Source organism: Mastomys coucha, unplaced genomic scaffold (assembly GCF_008632895.1).
Source record: "Mastomys coucha isolate ucsf_1 unplaced genomic scaffold, UCSF_Mcou_1 pScaffold21, whole genome shotgun sequence".
NCBI classification, from domain to species: Eukaryota; Metazoa; Chordata; class Mammalia; order Rodentia; family Muridae; genus Mastomys; species Mastomys coucha.
Genome location: NW_022196904.1, coordinates 172,019,651 through 172,038,318, shown reverse-complemented (window position 1 = coordinate 172,038,318; position 18,668 = coordinate 172,019,651). Strand labels below are relative to the sequence as shown.

The window sequence follows — 18,668 nt, the reverse complement described above, 5'->3', positions numbered from 1 at the left end:
AATTTCTCTCAATTGTACAATTTGCTTTACCTCTTAACACTCTTGTTTCTGAACACTCACTGATATATACTGGTTCCTCAGAAGATCCTGGGCATGCTGCAGTAGAAGAAAGAACAGTTTCATTTGCTGGCATCAAATCATGCACTAAGACTGGTAAGGCATCTCTAGAAGATTCTGGCTCTTTCTGCTCTCCATGTACAGTTGGTTTAGATGGTACAATCTCTTTCTGGAATGAGGATGCAGAGTTGCTAACTGAAAGATTATTGACAGCATTCATACTTAAAACAGGATTAAAAATCTTTACGAGTATTTTCTGTGGTGCTCCTGCAGGTCTCTTTGGCTGAATACGTTGGTAGGTACTATTTTGGACTAACTTAGGCTTAAGCAGTTTAGTGTTATTTGGCATCATACACTTAAAAAATACAGCTTGTTTACCATCAGGCATGAGGGTATAGAGAGATGCTTTTGGTAAATTTTCATTCTGTTGCTTCACCGTATCCAAGATATTCACCTTAGGGCCCTGCTGCTCAGGTACGTTAGCAAAAGGAACAGCTTTCACTGAAGAACTTACTGATGTTTTAATAATGTAAGAACCTTTCAACGGCAATGTATTCTCTGAGCAAGTTTTCATGTTCATACAACTGCCAAGACTGGAACAAAGTCCAGGTGTAAGACAGTTATTGCGGTGTTCTGCCTTCAGAAAAGGTGTTTTGCAAGGCTCCTTAGTTACAGTTCCATAACTATGAACATTCTCAGTCTTCACGGTGGGAACACCGTCAGGTTTCCCATTACTAACTGTCAAAACCATTCCAGGTTTCTTGTTTACAAGGAGAGTAGCAGGCACACTCTGTGCATTAACCAAAGGAACTGGTCTTCCGGAGAAAACATGCAATCCAGGCTTGTTAGCAACATGGAGTGGTATAATAAAACCTTTTGGAGTTTGAACAAATACAGGGTTCTTCTGTTCTGAGGTTAGAAATGGATTCTGAACATATACAGAACCTGAATGCTGTGTTGTGGTTCGGAGTTTGTCTTTAACAAGCTGTTGTGTTATTATTGCATCTGATTGAGTCTTAAGTAATGTGATGATATTTGGAATTTTAGCGGTCACCTCTGAATCTCTCATATCTTGTAATACTGACAGCATTTGTTTTTCTTGTCCATTACATTTTGAATTCAGATCATTTGTAAGCACATCAACACCTACACTGGCAGAAGGACCTGGGAATATGTCTTCCATCCGGAAGTCTTTTGAAGACTTTATCACTTCCTCCTTGGACTTTTTAGGTGTTTGGTCACAATCAAGTGGAAGGTTTTTACTTGGAATGTTATGAGAATCTTCCTTTATATCAGATTTTGGTCTTAATGTATCTTGAAGTAACTGATTTATTTCAGGTGGCAAAAATTCTGAAGCCTGCTCACTCTGGAGAGAGAAAACAGATGTGATTCGAGGCATCAAAGGGGAGCAGGCACTGGGAATGTCATCCCATTTAGGTTCTTCAGTCACATTCAATACATTTTGGTTTTCATTAGTGAAGAGGCTCTGTTCATTAAAGTTTTGTGTTTCTTCTAAATTGCATGGTTCTTCAGTTTCAGTTTTTATTTTTAAAGTTCCATTTAAAGGGCTGACGGACGCTAACAGGCTATCTGAGTTGGACCTCTCCTTTCTCATTAGTGGTGAAGCTGTATCGCTATCACTAGTTGACTGTTGAGTAACTGTTTTATTCAAAGATTCCCTCTGAAGGTTTTCACACAGTGTTGCTCTTGAAAACCTACGGCGTTTATTATTTACCTTTGAGTAGTTATGAAAAGGTAATGATCCTTGGTTAGAGAACTCAAAACAGTTGGAGGATTCAGCAGGTAACTCAGAGTTAATATAATTAATGCAATAGTTATGCATATCTCCAGAACTGTATGCATTTGGCTTAGTAGTAAGGTTGACTTTATCTGGACTGTTGATGGAGGTATCTAATTCGTCTGGATGACTCTGAGTGTTATGATTTTCCCACAAGTCCACGTTATCTCTTGCTTCAACTTTTGTAGTCACACGCACTGATGTAGTAACTGATTCTGATGCTGTTGGCAATGAAGATAAACTTTTACTGTCATCTACCATCTGAAGCATATTATTCTTTTCAGATATGAAAGCCGCTTCCTTTTCAGAAATTACTTTCCTGGAAAGCACAAGGGATGAACATGAAGGTGGAGCTGCTTTCACAAAATCTGTGTCATTCACTTTGGTTGTTAATCCAGTTGCAAATCCAGTGTTGTCCGCAGCCTGGGGTGACAAATTAGCTGTACTATCCTTCTCAGTGTTCGGCTGTAAGGCTGGTGAAGGTAAAATCTGTTTACTGGCAGGCAACAATTTTATTACGATATGTTGTCTCCCATCTACCATCTTGAAGCCCATAAACTTAGCACTGTAGTTAGCAGGGATTGTTATCTTATTATTTCTCACCAGTAACACCGTAGGTCCTTGTACAGCACTCAAGACACTTGAAGGAGCACTCGCTCCCTCGTCGGCCTTATTATACTGCCTGGGGGGTAGCACAGTTGCCTTTCCTGACTCTGATTCTATGGGCTTATCACCATTCTCAGAGTGCTGTCTTTCACTCTTTTCTTCATTTACTTGCTCTTGACTCTGGTCTTCAGGTTTAGTCTGTGTCTTGCTCACTATATTACACGTTTGAGCATTTTTTCCGATACTTTCATCATTCCCATTGGTAATTGGCTTACGTTTCCAAAACGTCTTTGTTGGACCTATTTTGTATCTTTTAAGTATTAGTTTAAGTCCTGTTGTAGTCTTTGCCACTCTTTTATCATATTGGTCTCTTTCCAGTTTTTCTTTCGCATATAAGTGTTCTTTATGCAAGGTTATAACATGTCTGATAAGCTGGTCTTTATGAATGGCACCATAGCTACAGTAGTGACAAGTGAAGGGAAGAGTGCCAGAGTGGACACGAAGGTGCTTCTGAAGCTCTCCCTTGGTAAAACACAGGTGATGGCATTTTCCACATTTATAATGCACTTCTTTATGTCTATGAATGTGCTGAACAAATGTGCCAACATCCTGGGTAAAAAATCTACACTCTTCACACTGAAAATTACCATTAACACAATGTTTAGATGTGAAGTGTTTTGTCAAGTCCAATAAAGTATATGAACGTTCACTGTTACAAATATCACATTTTACAAAAGTGTTCCTATGGGTTTTTCGGTGTTGTTTAAATATCTGGAAGTCACTTGCTGAAAAACTACACATTTCACAAGGAAACGAAGGTAACTCACCATGATGCCACATTTCAAAGTGTTTCTGCAAATCATTTGGACTATACTGAGTACTGTCTTGGCATTTTGAACAACTAAAGTTGAGTATTTTTGCAGCCATATTTACACTCTCATCTTCAGCTCGCTCAGACTTACAAAGCAGCACGCACTCTTCAGCACAGCTTACAGTTTTTACACTGATAGATTTCCTTGCAGTCTGTGCTTTACTCTGAAATAACAGTCTGTACTTTTCAACTTCATGTTTCATTAAGATTTCATTTGGAATATTTATCTTGGGTAAACAGATATTCACGTTTTTTAGTTCATAATGAAAACTAGTTTCTGAAATTTTTGGTAGAGGTATTGATCCAATAGTATCTGCTATCTCATTTCTTGTATCAAATTTTTTCAAAATAGTTTGTTTTTCATCACAAAATAGCTGTGTCTGTTCAAATGGCATGATTTAATTAAAAAAATTCAGTTTCTTTTGTTCTGAAAACTTTCTGAAGTTATTTGTGATTTAAACACAAAGGAATACTGAGCTGCAACATCTTCAAAATAACCAGGATTTTCCTCAAATCCAATTCACCTAAAATTAAACAAAGAATTGAAATTTTCATCACAAAATTAAAAGTTTCTTATTTTTAAGTTCATTCTGAATCAACAAAGCAGAAATGCTAATCAAACACATATAATAAAGACACAGAGAGCTGATCTGTTAAGCATACCCAGGTTTAAAGGGGGCTTCATCTAACAACAGGACTAGTAGAATCACCTTAGCTTCCGGTATCTTTCCTTTACTTAGGTTAAACACCATGTGATGCCAAAATGACTGTTCAAGTTCAAAATTAACACCCTTCAAAGCATAGACTTAATGATAGAACAAATCACCTCCATCCTAAAGCAGGACAGTCTTGGCCCAAACTTTCTTACGTGTTATTCCCTACAGTGGTTTTATGAAGGACCATACCTGATTGATTACAGGTCACTCATGGGAGCCAGAAACATAAACACCATCAAGCATGAACTGACATTAGTCACTACTGGATGCTTCCCTAGAAGAAAATCAGAGCACTGTTACCAAATGGTAGGAATGTACAAAATAAATGCAAAAGCAACATAAATATGTATATAAGACTTTGTTTGTTCTTACCATGAGACTTTCATATCTTGACTTTTTCTACTGTTATCCTAGACTTCCTTCTAGGAACACCAGCATAAACAGGCCTAGATCCCCTTCTAATGGCTATAGAACATTTTCCATTCTTACTGCTGGTGGAACTTTATCCCAACTCTTTTGCTACTACAGAGGCTGTTACAGGCTCTGACCAGGGCAACAGTATCTAGGGTGCATCACACAGAGCTGCTCATGACTAGATGACTTTGTTCTTATGTTCTGTCTCTTGTAATACACTTATTAAAAAAAGAAATAAACAAAAGCTAAATAAGAGGTCCTTTTAAAAACTAAAATAAAGCAACAGAAAACCAAAGGCAGCTGCAGGAACTATACTTCCATCTCACATTTATATAATAAATACTTCTGAAATATACCTAGATACAGATTTGCCTTCATCCTAATGCATACTTCAGCAGTTCTAAAAATTCCTTATATCTAACAGAATTAGAAACATACACGGAAATATTATTAAAGAATTACAGACACTAATTTTTCTCTGTAATGTATAGCCTGTATTTATTTTTTGTGCTTCTTTCTGAACAAAAAGACAATGTGTTCTATGAGAAACATCAGAGCTAAGTGTGCATTTACCTTTTCCTCTTATAGTAAAGGAGATTTAAACTGAAATGACTTAGTACAAAATTATAATATACTAAAAACTCAAAACATAAAAAAGTAAGAAAAGCTATGTAAGTTTCTCAACTATTTTGTTGCATTAATAAAATTTTAAAGCAAGGTTGTCAATGATATTAACAAGGAAACTGTTATCAAAGTCACTATTTGATCTGATAAGCCTATTTATGGAGAGCAAACTAAGTTACTGACTCATAAACTTTTGAAATAGTGAACCAAGAATGGGATGTTTAAAACTTTAGTATTACCAAAAAGGGTGGGAGAGAATTCAGTGAAGGTCTTGTGAAGGGGATGGGGGTCCTAAAAGAAGAAAAGCTACTGGAACTAAGTAGAACTAGTGGGATGCCATGATAGAAGAGTGTCTAACTGAATGCTCTCCTTTATCAAGAAGGAAATTAAAAGATAATTCAAGAATGACTAGTTATAAAAATGCTTAATTTACAAATAAAAACCACCCTTAGCTTTTACTTAAAGTTGATAACTGCCAATTAATGTTGAATGTCAATTGTGTTTAAGCAGTGCCATCAGAGAACAACTTACAGTAGAGCATGTTATAGATACCTCAGGTAACATAAGGACGGGAATTTTATTATAATTTGCCCCCTCACCTATTAAGTTAATTTTTATTATAGTTCAATTTCCTTCTCCACCAACAAAAAGTACTGGTTTTATGTTCTACTCACTCATAAGTTTTGCAATGTCCTAAGTCACTGAAATAAGATACTTTTACAAAAGCAGTAAAATAAGTTTTCTACCCAATAGCTATTTATTTTATTTCTAATAAAACTACAGGTTTTCTTCCATCTACGAACTGACCAATGAAGTAACAAAAATATTAGGGAAAAAAAAATTAAAGGTCTAAACACAAATTCCAAAAACGTATTACAAACAATTTGATAGGAAATGGCCTAGTGAAAAAGGCAAATGCTGACTCACTAACAACTATCATTTAAAAAGGAAAATGTTTGGGTCTAGCTACATGGCCTGTGTTGACCAAGGTAGCCTCAAATTTCTGGGCTCAAGCAATTTTCCCACCTCGGCCAATGAGTAGCTTGAACTACAGGCTTAAGTATCACATTCAGATACTAACTACCATTTTGAACAAGAAAGAAGTCCAATAGGAGACAGTCATCAACAAATATTTAATGGATATTTTTTATATCCAAAGTAAGGAAACAGCAAAAAATGTGCCCCCTTTACCCACTAAACCTACCTTGGTAGAGATGGAAGCCTGAGCGAAAGATCAGATTGGAGCTCTTTAGATGACAGAAGGCTCAGGCTGATATATGACAAAGAAGGAATCCAGAATTCTCAGCTGAGTCCAGAAGCCAGGAAGAACGAGGAATTGCTTAGTATCAACTGTCAGGAGATATGTAAAAGAAAAATTATTGCTAAAAACAAACAAACCTTTCTGCACTAACAGCTATTTTCCGCTGCCCAGTACTGTATTTTCTTAAGGTATGTCAATATCAGAAAAAAACAAAAACCATAAAAACTCCAAATTTCGCCTCTTCTAATTAAAAAAAAAAAAAAAATAAGAGAAAATCTTGTTTTATCTCATCTCAACTACTGATGTCATTATAAAAGTAAGCAGGAGCCAGACATGGACCCTTAATCCCAGCACTTGGGAAGCAGATAGATTTCTTTTGAGTCTGAGGCCAGTATGAAGCATACAGTGAATTCTAGGCTGGCCAGAGATATACAGTGGGCCCAGGCCTCAAACAAACAGGTGTGGGGGGGAGGAGACAGACAAAGATAATAAACTACAGAAGCAGAATTAATTGGATAAAGTGATGGGTAGGTGGGTGGAAGGAAGGAAACACTTTATTCAGAAAAACTTCTTTTTCTGTTTCTTTTATCCAGAAGTGACTATAATGAGTTGTTACTGTTTAAAAAAAAAAAAAAAAAAAAAATTCCTTCTTTTAAAAATCAAGTAACACAACACCCCCTACCCCATATGCCCTGACCTTACCCAGGAACAGGGAGACTCACCTCAGTAGATGCCTGAAACCTGAAGTACCTAAATCCTATATATAGTTATTTTCTTACATATTTCTATGAAGTTTAACTTATAAAACAGACATAGTAAGAGATTAACAATAATAAAATAGAATATTATAATAAAAGGTACGTAGTTTCTGTTTATTACCTTGCTGAATCATATTCACAATTCTTCTGGTATGAAGCCTTCAGATATAATGCTCCCAAAGCAAAGTAAGCGACAAAGACACTGGCCCAGCACTGAGCTACTATACTGTACACTGGGTAATAGGATCTACGAACACCAAGTTGACAACCAATATACCTCCCAAGTGACTAGCAGGTTAAGTAGCATAAAACACTATGGGCAGGCTAAGAAATAATTTATATACCAGGATGTACAGAAATAGACTTTAGCACACCACTCAGAGTAGCATGCTATTAAAAACATAAGAACTGGTTATTTCTGGACTTTTCTATTCAACATTTTCAGACTATCACTGTCCACTCAAAATGGAAGAGTTCTATAGTTGGTGATTACAATAAAGAAAAAACAGCTAACGTTATAAGAGATACAAAGTAGATGAGAAAAAAATAATTTTGAGGTTAAAAAAAGACTCGAATTTTTAAAATCAGTTTTTCCAAAAGCTAGGTAAAATTACCAGTAGGAAGAAAATATAAAACTCAACACATACAGTATTAGCTAGCTATAAGTGCTATGATATATGGAACATGAAACAAACATTTATAGAGTTTTCAGAGGAGAGGAGAAACCCTAAACTTTATTCTATGTATAGTAAAAACTCTCATGTGAGAAAAAAAAAATGTACAAAGATTAAGAGACTATATGATAAAATCTACAACATGTAAGTAAATATAAACAGCATTACTAGTATAGTTAGGAAAGCAGAAAAGATTAAATGAACATATAAACCATCAAATACGGGCTAGAGAGATGGCTCAGTGGTTAAGAGCACTGACTGCTTTTCGGAAGGACCTCAGTTCAAATCCCAGCAACCACATGGTGGCTCACAACAATCCCTAGTGAGATCTGATACCCTCTCCTGGAGTGTCTTAAGAGAGCTATGGTGTACTTGCATATGGTAAATAAATAAATCTAAAAAAAAAAAAAAAAATCAAATACATAAGAAATTCATGTGGAAAAATTAACAACTCATTGCAGTATTATAAAAAGAAGACGTTAGATGCTGGAAAGTAATCAAGCAGTAAACGACAAGCGCACCTAAGTCTCTGGCCGACAGGTTTTGTTAAGAACTCATCCATCTTACACTGAACTATCAGAAGACTCAGGAATTGCAGCAGGAAGCAGCAGGAAAGCTAAAGCAAAGTGAAATCTGGAGATACCTGCTTGAGTCTTAGATCTGATCCCTACCCAGTCTGTCACATAAGAAACTGCTCTTCTCCCACCACAGTAGAAATCTAAAGGTGTATTCTATGCAGGGTAAAACAGAAAGTCTAAAGTGAAAAAGGCCACACTAGGAACAAAGTGAGTATCATAGCAAAAGTAAGAGCATTTCATTAACTATTCACCAACAGACACAAACCTCCCCTCACTCATTTCCTTTATCTCCTCTAGTATTGCTCCTAGACTAAAACAGTGTTATTTGAAACATGACCTGCTGATGGTTCTTGAACCATGTCACCAGCCTACAAGACTGGTATAGATAGTGTGTGTTTAGGAAAAACCTCTGTGGACTTGTATCTCCTCCTCTCCTCATGTTTCTTCTATTTTTTTTATGGTTTATTTTTACTATAGTTTAAAAACTACAAGTCTACAATAAATTAGGGTTTTAAAAAAAATCCTGCTTTTTCCAGTCAACTTAAAAAGCACTGAGCCAGAATCTGGGGACAGACCAAGCCCATACAGAGCTCTCCAGAATGGGGATCAAAATTGTTTATTAATCCATCTATCAATTCAGACAGAACTTCCCATCAGCTTTCTAATTACTATCAAACAATTCAAGGACTGATTACTGGACATCTGAGGCAACCTCTAAAATTAGCTTAGGATTCAGACCAAATAGAAGGAAAGAAAATAACTGCTAATACAGACATATATATTAATACACTCCAATTTTAAAAGGATTTTCTAAGTAAATAAGCTATAACAAAGGTACTGAAGAACAACAAAAAAAAGGCTCTTTGAAAGTAGGAAAATAGAATAAATAAATACTGGAAACAAAGGTATGTTTATCTAATCCTAATTATTTGTAAAGCAGAGGCAGAAGGGTGACAAGTTTGAGACCAGCCTAAGCTACATAGTGAAGCCATGTTAAAATAATAAAACAATCAAAGTAAAATAAACATTCAAAAAAGTAGAAGGGCTGGAAGGCAAATGAGGTAACTTCTTTGATACTACTAAAGCAAAGCAGACAAGCTAGGCACGGCTGGTAACATGTCTGTTATCCCACAACACTGGCAGCTGAGACCAGACAACTGCTGCATTAGAAGTCATCCTAGGGTACAGAGCAAGACCTGTCTCAAAAAGGAAAAAAGCAAAACCAACTAAACAACCACCACCACCACAAGAACCCCAACAACAAAAGGAAATCTGGGTGAGAAGGCTAGAACAACAGAGCTCTCAACACTGACCAACAGGAATGCAAGAATAAAGTTAAATCACAAAGACAAGTCACTGAAATAATTTAGGTGAGGGGTTGATACCCAATTTCCCTTTGTATCCCTTTGTAGCCCCAAAATGCCTAAAACTGGCACGCCTTTGGCTCTGCCTTCCAAGTCCTGGGATTATAGGCACTGAGCCATACTTCCTAGTTTAAAATAATTTTTTTAGGGGTCAGAGAGATGGCTCAGCAGTTAAGAGCACTGAATGTTCTTCTAGAGGAGCAGGGTTCAATTCCCAGCACCCACATGGCAGCTCACAAACATTTACAACTCTAGTTCCAGGGGATGCAATACTACCTTCTGGTCTCTACTGGGATCACACATGCATCTAGTACACATACATACATGCAGGTAAAACACTCATGAAAAACACACATGCACTCATAGTACACATACTTACATGCAGTAAGAAGTTTCTAAATGTACAACAACCAAACATTAATTTAAAAATCTAGAGTGTGATGACTTTAAGGCGTCTCCATCAGCACTTACCTTTGTTACATGGTTCTGAACACGACATGCACAGTTCTCTACATCTCAAGCCTCACAATGCCAGCCAATGCTGCCTTCTGAAACACCTCAGTTCAGACTTAACAGCCTTGTGCTGTGAACTGCAGTTTTCACTGTACATACAAAGCTTTCTACTTACAGAAATATTATGATTTAATTAGAAGACAAACGCTTATAGTATTTCTCTTATCATTTCTCAGTGTTTAATTAGTATTATCTTTAGATTGTATTGGGTAATTTAATTTCAAAAACTGTTTGAATCACTAACCTGAGTTTCATTAGCAGGTAAAGGCCACTGCTGCACAAACCTAGAGTTCAATCCCTAGAACACAAGAAGAAGATGGAAGGAGAACTGACACCCATCAAACTGTCCTCTGACCTCTACACAAACACACATATGCACACCAACCCTGCACAAAATAGTAATAATAACAATAACAATAACAACAATAATAATAATAATAGTTAATTATTGAAGTGAATCTTGAGTTGGGATTAGGACAGAATTTCTAATAATTTCTGAAGTAGCCCTAAGTGTACTTCTATTATATATTTATGCAAAGTGGTTTTCTTAGCACTGAGTATTATAAAATCAAAATATTGATCAACCATAAAAAAATCAGATGCACCCTGCAGTATAAATTTTCAGCCAAAATGTAATTCTTTATATAAAAACAAATAGAACAGACACATCCACCACACTAGTTTGTAAATGTTTTAGCCTTTGCTAAGTTATAAAATTATATGTATTCCAGACAATTGTTTTAAAACAAATGTTTATGAATCACTATCAGTAAATATTTAATTTGTATGCCTACTTTATAAACCTAGTTATCCACAGTTACATAAAAATGTCTTGAGCATAAAGGGTCATGAGTGGAAAAAAATTTAAAAATTTACATGGAATACTGTTTTGTTTGTTTGTTTGCTTGCTTGTTTGTCTCTCTGAGACAAGGTCTCTCTACATAACCCTGGCTGTCCTAGAACTCACTACATAGATCAGGCTGGCCTCAAACTCATAGAGAGCCACCTGTCTCTGCCTTCTCAGTGCTGAGATTTAAGGTGTGCACCACCACACTTGGCAGAATACTGTTTTGTTTTGTATTTTTTTTTTTTTTTTTGGAGTAGTGTAGGGAGGAGAGGGCACCACCACCACCATCTGATTCACAAGTAATCTTAATCTATTCTATCTTCAAAATATAACTTGTATTCTCACTCGCCTCTTGCTATTCAATGTCATCACCTTAGTTCAGTCACTATCAGCTCTTATTTGAATTAACAGTTTCCTAAGTGGCATCCACGCTTCCCAACTGTCTACCACATTCTTTTAAATATATTCTCTAAGGATAGAGAGATGGCTCAGTGGATAGGAGCAATAATAGTTGGTCTTCCAGAGGACCAGAAGTCAATTTCCCAGCATTGACATGGCAGGTCACAATCATCTGTAATTTTAGTCTCAGGAAATCTGACATCCTCTTCTGTCTACTATGGGCACTGGACACAAGTGGTAAACAGATATATATGTAGGCAAAACACCATGCACATAAAATACAATAATGTAAAATGCATTCTCTCAGCAGGAGCTAAATAATCTATTAATATAAGTCACAAAGTTCCTTAGCTTGAACCTTAAGTCCATCTAGACTGATCGAATAGGATTCCAGAATAGCATACTATAGACTGAGCAGCTCGGAAACAGTTGAAATCTATTTCTCATAGTTCCAGAGTCTGCGAAGGCCATGATAAAGGCACTAGCATCACTGTTATTGTCCTAGTTTGCAAATGGCAGAGAAACAGCAAGAAACTCCCTAGGGTCTCTTTGATAAGGACACTAATTCATCATTCATAAAGAATCTATCTTCACAATCTAATCAATTCCCAAGGCTTGGCCTCCTAATGCCATCACATTGGAGAATTAAGATTATTCAGTCCATTAGACTTCAGCACTTACATTTTAATCTTTGTGCAGGGGCCTGACCAAAAAAAAAAAAAAATACCTGAAGCTGAGGGCTTAGTAGTTAAGAGCATTTGCTGCTCTTAATTCATGAGTTTGGTTCCCAGCACATGTATTAAGTGACACACAACCACCTGCAAGTCCACCTACAAGGTACCTGACACTGCTGGCCCACAATGGGCACCTGCACTCAAGAGTGCATACCCACATGCAGATATATGCACACCTAAACATAATTTACAACTATTAGAAAACAAATCTGTATCTGTAATTATTATATAAGGGAATAGCACCTTACCTTGCCTTCCCTCTTCACTTTCATTTCATACCACAATGCCACCTGTAAAAATCTTAGCAAGCCACCACAGTCTCCTAGGTCCTCAATTATTTCTTTCTTAACTTTGCATCACCTCCTCAGCAAGGCCTTCTCTTCTATAAATCGCCCCCTCCTCAAAAAATAAATAACTCTCTATTTTATGCCTTTATTAAACTTTTATGTGTTAGCACTCTCTGCCAATTTATCTTCTAACTCTACACTATGGCACTTTGCTGCTCCACCAACATAATGCTGGGCTTGCAGTTAACACTAAATCAGTGCCAGTCTTTTGCTGTATCAGGAGTACAATAGGGGAAAAGGGACAGATAAAAATCCCTCCCCTTGTAGAGCTAATATTCTACTGTTCAGACAATAACTGACCAAAGGGGGCAAGAGCAGATAAAACAACAGGGAAAAGGAGGAACCAGAGTGTTCTAATTTTAAATATAATATGAGGAAACTCTTACTTCAAATGTTCTTATGGGGTGTAGGTCAGTGATATTTGTTTGTCTAGCATGCTCAATAAGGCTCAGAGTTCAATCCTCAGCACTGCCAAAAGAAAGAAGAGTCTTAAGAAGTCAAAGGGAGGACCTGGGATGCAGGTGTGGTAGCATTTGCTTTTAGTACCTGGGCCCAGGAAGCAGAGATAGGTGGATCTCTGCGAGTGTGAAGCCAGCCTGGCCTACAAACTGAGTTCTTAGCCAGCCACGAACACAGTTCAACACTGCCTATAAATAATAAACAAGAAGGAGAAGCTGAGAGAGCTAGCATTCTAAGTAAAGAAATATTAAGTTCCAAGATCGTGAGTGTGCAGTATACCTAATATACTTCATCTATCAATATTACTGGATCAGAAAGCATGAAAAGAGAAATGTAGAATAGAATCAAAGATATAACATGGGGACAAAAATAGGGCCTGAAGATGCTAAGCAACTTGGTTTTATTCTGAATAAGACAGGAAACTACTTTAGCAGAGATGGGACATGAGCTCAGTTATTTTTTTTGTTTCTTCCTTGCAAGTGCCTTGGACATGTTAGGCAAGTATACTCCCATTAACCTACATTCCTGGACACTGAACTACTTTTAAAAGAGACCATCTGGGTTATTATATAAAAAGTAGAAGATCTGGGAGAGATATGGAAATTATTAAAGAGCCAATTTAAAGGCTATTATAATTATCCTGTACAACATGATGACCTCACAGAATCTAGAAGGCATGGTCAGGTTTTGAACTGATTTTGAAGAAAGCACCTGTAGGATTTATTGGCCTATCTTCTCTAATACAGAGATGTACCAAAAGTAAAACTTCCAACTCCAATAACTACAACTATGATCTACTGTAAGCTGTAAGTATTCTAATATAAATAAAATGCATGTCAAACATTTACTGAAATTTTTTTTTAAATAAGTTGTAGAAATAGCAGGCAAGCGTATCAAAAAGTCAGTTATATCCATGCACAATTCAAGATGTCTCTGGCATTCAAGTGGAATTATGTACTGAGTACTCTACAGAGGTCTAGCTACAAGATAAAATTTCAGTTGTCATCAGGATATAGCTGCATTTGTATTTATATATTAGGGATATAATTAAATCACCAAGGCATAAACAGAAAAGTTCAAAGCCTAAAGTCTCAAGAACAGTGAGGTAGAAAAGAAATATCCATTGATACTGAAGCTAAATGAGAATGTGGTATTCTCCAAAAAGGTAAATAAAATGGGAATAATCAATTCCATTAAGTGTGATAAAACACTGGTTTTAAGGTCATAATCACCAGGAACAGTGGCTAGCACAATTTAGGAGTTAACAGAGAAGGCAGAATCATGTAAGTTTAAGAAAAAATATGGGAACAAGACACAGGAACAAAGCTGCTGTATAGACAACTCTTTGAGAGAGTTTACCACAAAAGATCTATGGGCAGAACTGAAGTCATTGAGTTTTTGTTTTGTTTTTTAATAAGCAAAACTATAGTGTAAATGAATATCTATGACAATGATCCTAGTAGATATTTTTTAAGTTGAGGATAGAGAAAAAAATATGGTAACAATGACCTTGGTAGATCAGAAGGGGTGGAATATAGAATAAACTGCAGTCATACTTATAAAAGAACAGAGAATTCATCTACAGTAACTGCAGGAGATGATACAGATGCTAGCAGGTGAACCAATCTGTGAGGACTTGTGGAACAAAGCGTCTCATCAAGTTGACCTCTAGGCCAAATTTGGCTAATACTGGTTTCATAAATTTCACCGAAAACACAAGCCCAAGCCACACTTGCTCATCTACATATTGTCTACGACTACCTTTCATACTCCAATGACAGCTGATAGCAGTTAACAGAAGCCATATGACCCACAAAGCCTAAGATATTTACTATCTTCATTTACAAGAGAAGTCTGCAAACCCTGGTTAACAATCTTAAACTGTTAATCTTAAATTTGAAGGTCAGATAATTTGGCTATAAGAAAAAGACATGACGTTGGACAACAGCAGAATCTAATAAACAGGTGATAAACTAACTTTTATGTCTTTCTTAGTACTTAGCTCCAGATGAAAATTTTTTTCCTTTTCCTTTCTTTTCTTTTTCTTTCTTCCTTTCTTTTCCTTTTTTTTGGAGACAGAGGCTTACTGTGTGGCCCTAACTACCTGGAACACACTACATAGACCAGGCTGTCCTGGAACTCTGAGAATCTCCTGACTCTGCCTTCTAAGAGTTGGGACAAAGGCATGTCGCATCAGGCTCTCCAAGAGCTGAATTCTGTAAGTAACCAAATCATTACTTAAATTTCAATTCTTATCTTGTTTATCTATTTTGTTATCTACTGCCATATCACTTTTGAACTGGTTGTATCTCTAAAAGAAATATAGTATTTGTCTGTTACTAAGGGATTTCTAAAAAGGATAAGGTAAGAAAAATCAGTAATATTTAAGAAACAGACTATCATTCTAAGTGAATTATGACTATTTGCTTATTGAGGACCTGGAAATTGAATTTAGAGGCTGATAAATGCTAGGCAAACACTCCACTACAGAGATACAGCCCTAGATCAATGACCTTTTGTTTGTTTTAAGTTTTCAAAGTACACACAGCAAAGGCCTTTACCACACTAGATACCTGCATACCATTTAGGTATACTTTACATGTAACATCAACAAAACAGCATTAATAAATGTCTATAGAGCTAATATTTATTTTTACCTATTATTACTTCTTGAAATGAGACCTCTGTGAAGCCTAAGCTTTCAAACTCAAATATATTCTATTTTCCTAACACTCATATAGCAATACTAATCTTAGCATCAATTCTGCAAAACGTAATCATCTAAGTTAGTTTAATAATTGTGCTGCAACTTCTTATTTACTGTCACTAGTCATGATTTTTTTTCTACACAGGACCACATCAAACACGGTTTTGAAAATTCTCTGTATTCATCATTATTTTATGAAGGAACAAAGACTATGCAAATCTAGCAAGACATCAAATATGCGTTATAAAGAGGAGTTACTCTATGTGATTCAATTCTATTTAATTAAAATGTTTTTAAATGTTAACAAATTCAGATAAATTGAAATCATGTAACTTTTCTCATAATGCAATAGAAGTTTTTTTAAAAAAAAAACTAAAAAAAAAAAAAGAGGAGTTACTCAAGGAAGGAACATAAATGATAACCTGGCATCTGAACTTTGTTCTTCTATTCAATATAATTATCAGACATGAATTTCTAAATAAATAAAAATTTATGTCTTTGTGAAAAAAAGACTCTGAGAACATAATCTATTGGTATAGTTCATGGAAGAACATGGTTATGATTGCCAAGTATTTCAGTATATGCTTAATGCATTTAGAAAAGAGCATTATAAAATAACATGACATTCATTTTAAAGATTCCAAGACCTATGTAACACAAACAAGTGACAGACATATTTGTGTTAAGAGTAGATTAAACCATGTTTTTGAATAAGGGGACACAATATTTTCCAATACATTTTAATAACTCTCCTTACAATACCATGGATTTGTTGGAATTTTGCCATTCTTTTTGTCCACTTCAGGACATTCAGATACTTATCCAGGAAACCAGTCATAATTCTTTAGATTCTCCAGTTCCTTTTCTAACTTCAACTGGATAACCATTATTCATACTGTAAATATATATTCCTTTTCTTTAGGTGCACTGACTAGCACTTGCCAAATTAAGGCATAGACTCTGGCCATTTATAGAGCTTTGAAACCTGTTTCTACCGTATTTGGTTTTATTGATCACTATCAAGAAGCCCTTAACGCTACCTCTATATCTAGTATGACATGTTAAAATCATCTTTGAGCTCTGATAAAACATTAAACAAATATGAAAGCCAAGATTAGTTTTTTGCTTACATTAAAATAAAAACTTCTGGAGGAATTCCTTTTATTTTGGCCAAAAACAAAACTCTAAGGTAACTTTGAAAATTCAGAGATATGTAACCATTCAGTCTATTTAATCCAATTTTAAAACACATGAACTTACTAGTTAACAAGTCTATCTACTCAAGTGCTCCAATCCATACCTTTTTTCCCCGGAACAAAGGCACACAACTTAATGTGTGGACAATGCCACAATCAGGTACAGTGATCAAGAGATGATACCTAGAAATGAAAACGAAGATTTTAAAATTTTGACTGCTAACGCAAAATGCTTTTATCATTGTCATTTACACTTCATATTTAAGTTAGGCATGTTAATTTGTTTTTAAGCTCCTCTGTACTTGGGCATAAGGATACCATTGATACCCAGTGATAACTTGTAAAATACAATAGTCACAACTCAAAGAATCTGTCTAATACAACAGCAACATTTAATACAATAAAAGGAAACTAGTCTTGCCCTACCCAAATTTGCAAAAGCAGAATTAGTACTGCATCTGATTCTGACCCACTTATGCGCCCACTACAAAAGCATACCAACAACAACAATGCTCAATGCTGGTATCAAGGTCCCACAAGAACTGCCTATGATGTGAAGCCTGTGGGAATTAATAGACGATACATGAGAGCAGACAACAGATAATAAACATTTCAAATTTTCTAAGATCCCTTTTCTCTGTCCTATTGACAAAAACCTTAGTAGAGTACCTGAAGAAATGCAAGATTAAAATCCTGCACTTACAAAACCCCAGAGAAGTAGGAAGACAGGTCAAATTAAGTGCTCTCCACAGGGCAGTGCTTCAGTGAGAGCCCAAAAAAATTACAAAAAGTAGCAATAAGGCATTGTAAGGTTTTGATTTTTTTTTCCTCAATCAAATTATATTTAGATAGAAACTTTCTCATTCAGAATATTTCAGAATATTACAGCAGCTTTTGGAACCACAGTATACTACTTCCAGAAAAGGTATGGTGAGATGTGAAGTGTTGTGATAAACCCCCCAGTACTTTACTCCCTATGAGTTCACACAGCCAGTCACTGTAGTTGCTACCCTTTTATCCTTTCAAACATCAGACACATAATGTTTGAATTGTTAACAATTTGGAAGAAAAATCCAGCAAAGGTCTACTGTGCTTACCTACCCCATAGAATGCCAATACCCCCAAAGTGTTAATATGAACTGTCCCTCATGAATTTCTAAAGAAAAATACTGTTTTGTTGAAGGATAATTAACAGATCTGAACTTTAAAAATGCTAGGGGATTTCAGCAAGCCACCTTAAATGCTCTCTATTCATTCTGACCATATAACTTTAGAGCACACTCAAATCAGACCTGTTTTGCTAGGGGGAAAGCAATTTAATTATTGTTAGTAAAATTTGCATTAAGAAACAGACTTTCAAATCAATGACGCTCCTACCACGATGTGAGTTGTTTTTACATTACATCCCTGAGATAATCACAGAGAATGTTGAACTCAACATTCTCATGAATTCCTTAAAAACTGACGCCCCTCCCCATTTTGAAAAAAAAAAAATCATTTACAAACACTAAATGCTCCAGATTTAAACCTGAATCGAAAACTGACCCTTAACTTTTTGTCTTCTAAACTTTGAAGTTGCATCTGTTCCACTGGACTAGATAAAGAGTTAAAACACATTAACCTATATGCGTTCAGAACGAATACTTTTGAGTAACCAAAGCCATCTAACTCAAGATACTACACACTTTAACAAAGAGGACTCCATGTTAAGAACAGATTCAAGATGGACCCTACAAGTGAAGAAA

General features: G+C 35.9%; 1 protein-coding gene across 1 annotated transcript in view; it reads right to left on the bottom strand.

The window, feature by feature from the left end:
• Positions 1 to 18,662, bottom strand: part of Znf518a (zinc finger protein 518A) — a 20,674-nt gene extending 2,012 nt beyond the window's left edge. Inside the window, exons 1-5 of the mRNA XM_031385003.1 lie at positions 17,028 to 18,662; positions 10,479 to 10,532; positions 6,291 to 6,436; positions 4,238 to 4,322; positions 5 to 3,856 (exon numbers count right to left, since the gene is read on the bottom strand). Coding sequence (XP_031240863.1) covers positions 5 to 3,727 — 3,723 coding nt within the window. The 5' untranslated portion in view covers positions 3,728 to 3,856; positions 4,238 to 4,322; positions 6,291 to 6,436; positions 10,479 to 10,532; positions 17,028 to 18,662. The remainder of the gene's footprint in view (positions 1 to 4; positions 3,857 to 4,237; positions 4,323 to 6,290; positions 6,437 to 10,478; positions 10,533 to 17,027) is intronic.
• Positions 18,663 to 18,668: the final 6 nt, after the last annotated feature.